The sequence below is a fragment of the Corvus brachyrhynchos genome, unplaced genomic scaffold (assembly GCF_000691975.1).
Source record: "Corvus brachyrhynchos isolate BGI_N302 unplaced genomic scaffold, ASM69197v1 scaffold14, whole genome shotgun sequence".
NCBI lineage: Eukaryota > Metazoa > Chordata > Aves > Passeriformes > Corvidae > Corvus > Corvus brachyrhynchos.
In genome coordinates, this window is record NW_008239110.1 from 19,176,490 (window position 1) to 19,182,489 (window position 6,000).

The 6,000-nt window shown below is 43.1% G+C and overlaps 1 protein-coding gene across 2 annotated transcripts in view; it reads right to left on the minus strand.

Moving 5' to 3' along the window:
• SLC22A3 (solute carrier family 22 member 3) overlaps positions 1–6,000 on the minus strand; it is a 30,279-nt gene that overhangs the window by 10,780 nt on the left and 13,499 nt on the right. For both annotated transcript variants that reach the window (XM_017739492.1, XM_008637861.2), the window contains exons 5-6: positions 4,665–4,830; positions 3,569–3,686 (exon numbers count right to left, since the gene is read on the minus strand). In XM_017739492.1, the coding sequence (XP_017594981.1) occupies positions 3,569–3,686; positions 4,665–4,830 (284 nt within the window). The remainder of the gene's footprint in view (positions 1–3,568; positions 3,687–4,664; positions 4,831–6,000) is intronic.

The following is a 6,000-nucleotide window of genomic DNA, read 5'->3' on the forward strand; positions in this document are numbered from 1 at the left end:
TGCTGGGCCACTTTTAGAAGGATTTTAGGGAGCCTCCCTGCTTTAACTCTCCATTATTGATCCCTCCTGAGAGGAGGCCTAAGAGGGCAAAGAGAGGAGCAAACTCTTCTTTATTACCACAGCACCTGCTGCTCACACAGGTGCAGGAGCCCAGGCCAGGGGCAGACAGGGGTGAAGGGATGGAGAAGCTCAAGGCAACACGAAGATCCATGATGAGAACACAGGTAAAGCAAAAGGCATTGCCTGAGGGTCTCATCAGCTCAGCCAGGGCTGAGCCCAAAGCTTTCACTCTTTATTTGTTTTATTGTATTATAAGGTAGCACAACTGCTTTTTGATGAGATTTGGCTGGATGTATTTACACATGACTTTTTCATAACTGACTGACACAAAGCTTTGTAAGACAGAGAAACCCCACATTTGTTTGAACTTCCTTTCTACTCCGTCTCACTTTTCTTCTGTAACAAGAGCCAAAAGTTTTCTTCAAAGCACTGCCACTTGTGCTGCATGCCAGAGCCCTTAGTGAGGCAGCTGAGGTTGCTGGGTTTCTGCACTGCTCTTGGACTCTCTCATAACATGGTTATAAAGCTGCCATGTCTGTTGTTTATAAGAACAGGCCGCCAGCCATCAGTTGTGACTTTGTGCAAATATGGTTTTAGTTTTCCAGAGGACTAAAGATAAATTCAGCACAACTGCCACTTGTATTTTTATGTCTTAATAAAGTCAAAATAACCCGAAGCATGACTGAGCACTTTTTTACAGATGAAGAAAAAAAGCACTATGGAGAGTCAACTCTTTGCAGGGGAAGAAATCCTCTTTTTGTTCTTTGAAGTCAAGGAGAGCTTTGCTATTCACACTGGTGCAGCCAGGAATTCAGTGACAGGGCACATGTTTCCAAAGATACACTACTGAAAACCCTGGATGAAGTTTTATAACTTCCCTCATATTTTCATGTTCCAACAAAATTACATACCAGTTTTCCCACAATTATTTTTTATGTATATAGTTCTACACATGCTTAATTCTGCATAGGCCATGCATGTTTATACAGATATCATGTATATAACATTTACACATGTAAGTTAATGTATGTAAGAAATACATGTTTAGATATGGTCTATAGGGTAGGAAAAAATCTATATATAAAGGGACAGGTTTTGATCCACAATTCTCTTAAGAAGCAGCTCCTACTCAGAGGGTTGCAGCTCATTCTGGTTTTGGACAGAGACCAAGAATTAGAAAATTAGTTTGAAAAAATCCTCCATGCTAGGATAAATATGAGCAACTAGGAAAAAAAGAGTTTATAATTTACAATTAATGTAATGAGTTCTGTTTGGAGTTGACCTATACCAGGGTCATAACTCACAGAGCAAAAGCAGCAAATGTTTATCCTTTTTCATAGAAAGGTCATCTGTGGTTTCTGCATGCCAAGAAAAACCCAAAGCTGCAACATCCAGAGCTATGCAAGGGACTTGGCCAATGACATTGATACAGACATACTGGAAAATCTGAGTCAAAGTGCACTGAGGGATAATGCCTCTCACTTCTCCCTGGGCCTCCACACCTGCAGCACTTAGCCTGAAATTCTGGAGTTGTTTCATGAAAGAGAAGTCTGATATCTGTTAATGTGAGAAATACCCTTGATCCATTACCCATGTGCTTCCTTGAGATGCTCTCTTTCCTCTGGGCACAGCACAAAGGAGGACAGAGATTATACATTTAAAAGGTCTCAGGAACAGATCCAGCACAAATCTGGATGTGTGGAGGTTAATCTGTTGCAGCTGTGAGTGGCTTAAGGTCATGAACATGGATACTTTTGAAAAAAAAAAATAAATACAACTTAAAAAGCAAGGAAAGACGCATCTTTCTGACATGATGCTTTGAAAATGCTGATGTTTAGACAGGAAGTGGGTGTAGGAATGCAGGGCTGAATGTGGAGGAGAAGCTGCAGCAGCACAAACTTCCTGCTACATGACTTGGGGCACGCTTGGCACTGCATAATACTGACCAGGATGTGGGAATCTCACAGGTGTATATGCCCCAGCAAAAGACAGTAATTCATAGAATCATGAACGGTTTGGGCTGGAAGGGGCATTAAAGATCATCTAGTTCCAGCTCCCTTGCCATGAGCAGGACACTGTCTACTGGACCAGGTTGCTCAAAGCCTTGTCCAGCCTGGCCTTGAACACTATCAGGGATGGGGCATCTACAGCTTCTCTGGGAAATCTGTTCCAGTGCCTCGTCACTCTCACAGTGAAGAATTACTTCTTAATATCTAATCCGAAACTGCCCTCTTTCAGTTTAAGCCCCTTGGTCTGTTACTTCATGCCCTTGACAAAAGTTGCTCTCCAGCTCCCTTGTAACTCCCCTTTAGGTACTGGAAGGCTGCTCTGAGGTCTCCCTGGAAACTTCACTTCTCTGGGCTGAACAACCCCACCTCTCTCAGCCTTTCCTCACAGGAGAGGTGTTCCAGCCCTCTGATCATCTTCATGACCCTCCTCTGGACTCACTCCAAAAGGTCTATGTCCTTTCATAATCTCATGAAGTTTAACAAGAGGTTTAACAAGGTGTTGCACCTGGGTCCAGGCAACCGCTGGTATCAACACAGGCTGGGGATGAACAGATGGAGAGCAGCCCTGCCCAGAAGGACTTGGGGTGCTGGTGGATGAGAGGCTGGACATGACCCAGTCATGTGCACTTGGATGCCAGAGAGCCTATTGTATCCTGGGCCGTCTCAAAAGCAGCATGACCACCACGGTGAGGGAGGGGATTCTGTCCCTCTAGTCTGGTGAAACCCCACCTGGAGTGCTGCATCCAGCTCTGGGGTCCCCAGCACAGGAATCATAGAATGGTTTGGGTTGAAAGGAACTTTAATGATCATTCCAGTAAACCACATCTGTTGTCACAGAACCATAAGGCCAATACTGCAATAATCATGGTCTGAGAGCCAGACACTGCTACCAACACAGAACAAGCCAAATGCTGCAATGCCACAACCATGCTATTGGAAATTCATCAGTTCTGTCATGACCACTGGCCAAAGGTCTGTAACTCTAACACATATCGTCCTACTTGGTGAATAGTGATCTCAGAGAGAGCTTCCTCAGTTGTGAACTTTGCAGTGTACTTTCTCTCTATTGAGATGGAAGAAAATTGATACTTAAATTCTAATTTCATCTTCTCTTTGAGTTGTAAAAGAAGTTCAAGAAAAGGAGCCAGGGAAGTGGATCCTGCTATCTCCACTTGCTCTGTCAGTTAAAATGGAAACTGCTGTGAAATACTATTGTCCCTCAGGTTAGTTTCTGGTATTTTCCACAAGTTTTTAAAGTAGGAGTTTTACAAAAGAAACACCTGTTTTGCAAACTTATTTTTTCAGCCCGTATATTTCCAGCCAGTCCACTTTTACCATCTTGCAATTAACAAAGTAGGTGTAGGACTTGCAATCTTGTTCTGGTGTGACCCTTCAAGAGTCCTGTCTGTGCCTTAAAGAGAATGCATTTTAACACCTCTGAACCTTCCAAAGGTTAAGAAAGCTTAGAATAAAACCCTAGCTCAAAAACATGACTGTACCTCTGAGTAATGTGGTGAGAGAAATTTCCCATTGTGTTTGGCGATGTCGTGCATGATTTTTAATGCTTTCTCTCCCTTTTTGCGTGTCAGGAGCCAACGTGGAGATTCAGGAACCACCCTGTAAGAACACAAAAGTCATAAGTTAGTCTTTTACCCTGTAACATCATAAGTAATCCAAAGTCTTCTATCTTTTACCCTGTGTTAACAAAAAACACACTGATTTTTCAGTCTTTGGGATACAGAAACACTTTTGAGGAGTGTTTTTCCAGTCAGTCAGTAAAATATTTGATCCTAGTGGGCAAGAAAGAGGAAAATAGACTACATCTATACTCTGCGAAGCTGAAAAACCAGAAATCTAACTGTCTGCACAATGGTTGTCAAAAGCATAACCAACAAGCTAAGAAGGTTCCTGTAGAATAGCAGCAATGAAAGCCAACATTAAACACGTAGAGTAACACATCCAGGCAGATCAGGAAGCTTCTGGCTGTATCACTGTAAGACAGACACACACATCTTCTATAAACTGAACACAAAGCAATACCACTGATGGGTGTTTCAGTTTCTGCTAGCCTAGGATTAAGAGGATTCACAATTTAGAAGTTCAAGGCAGGCAACATTTAAGGAAGCAATGTTCAGGAAGAGGCTCTGTGAGTTAGTTTCTTCGGATCCATCCCATAGGATGGCTGCACTGAGACAGGTGTTTACCATGGCACAGTGCTCTGCTTTCTCATCAGCTGTCCTTCAGGGGACCTGAGGGCAAGGTCAGATTTGAACTGAGTAGATAATGAGAGGCAGAAGCGGGGTCTCATGGCTGATGGGAAAAATAAACTTTGGTCAAATTAACCTTATAAACAGAGCAGGGTTCTGTGAAGGGCCAGCTGTGGCTGATCAGAGAGACAAACTTTGGGTAGAAAAACTAAAGTAATGTATGTCTGTGGTTCACTAAAAAGGAGTCACAAATTACAAAGCCAACAATATGCAAATATCTTCTTCTTAACCTACATCTTCCACTCTGGAGACTTGGGACCACAGCAGGAGTCTCAAGGTGCTCAAATAGCAATAGCAATAAAGACTAGAGCAATGACAGCAACATTACCAATAGTAGAGCAGGAAGAGGAAGTTGGGCAGTGAAATGGCCAGCTGGATCCCCTGCCAGGTGGGAATCAAGTATGCAATTCCAGGGAGAATTATAATTCCCAGGGTAAAGAATATCTGAATCACGATTCCAACAATCCGCTGATCAGAACCAACGATCTCTGTCACTGAGCAGACAAAGCGAAAATAAATAACACAGAAACAAACCCAATTAAAAAAAAAATTATAAGAGGTGGAATATAAGGAAGGGTATTCTGTATCAGGCCACAGGTCTGTCTAGCCCAGCATCTTGTCTTCAGCAGTGTAGGCGTGTCACAGGCTGTCCAGGGCAAACACTGGTGACACCTCCTCATCAACTCACGCACCCTCCTTCAGCCAGAGGGGTTTCTGTCTGCGTGTTTACTACTGATCCACATAGGGCCACAACACGGGTTTGAGATTGCATCATGATCATGCTTGGTGGGCAATTCTTAGCATTCTGCCTGGGGCAGTTTTGGCACATGCCCCAGACAAGAGGGTCCTTCAGGCAGAGGCTGCTCCCAGCAGGTAATATAGACAAGGCACCGGTGGGGAAAAGAATTAAACCACACCATGATGGTTGCTCTGAGGGTAAGGTATGATCCAGTCTGGTTTATTTATTAGGACAATTATAGCTTTTGCTATTTGGGGGGGGTTTATAATTATTTGGTGGATGTTTTATTTTGTGAATGTGTCTAATAGCTGTGAAACCTATGCCTGTCTTTCAGACAATATCCCATGGCCGTGACATCCACAACTGAGGTGAGCAACGCATGAAAAAGTGTCTCCTGTTTGTTCCAAAAGTGTCACCACTACAACACCTTCAAACTAAAAGCAGAGGGTTTTACCTTGGTTTGCAACACACAGAAAACACTTTCTTTTAAATTTATTTATTTGTTTGTTTGTTTTACTAAAGCAGGCACAATTTTACAAGTAGCAATGGTTTGCTTTGTCTTGCAATGCAGAGAGATATGACACCACAAACATTTTTATTGACTATTCGTCACATCTGCATAGCTCAGGGGCAACTCTGTTGCCTAAAGGTAGCTGCTTAGCACTGCCCCCCAAAAGAGTTGGGTCGTATGTAAAAGCAAAGGGAGGTTATTGGGTCAGCCTGAAACACAGATCAAGAGCTTTGGAGATGTATTAATAGCAACCACCCTCATGGTGCAAACCAACTTATGGTCTGTATATGTTTCTTAAGAGATGTTAGGTTGGCAAACACTCTGGGTGATCCCAGCAGATAAGAGTTAATCCCTGGAGGGATTTAGAAGGAAGCACCCTATCCAAGAGTTAGGCACCTTGCTTAGGTCTGCAGT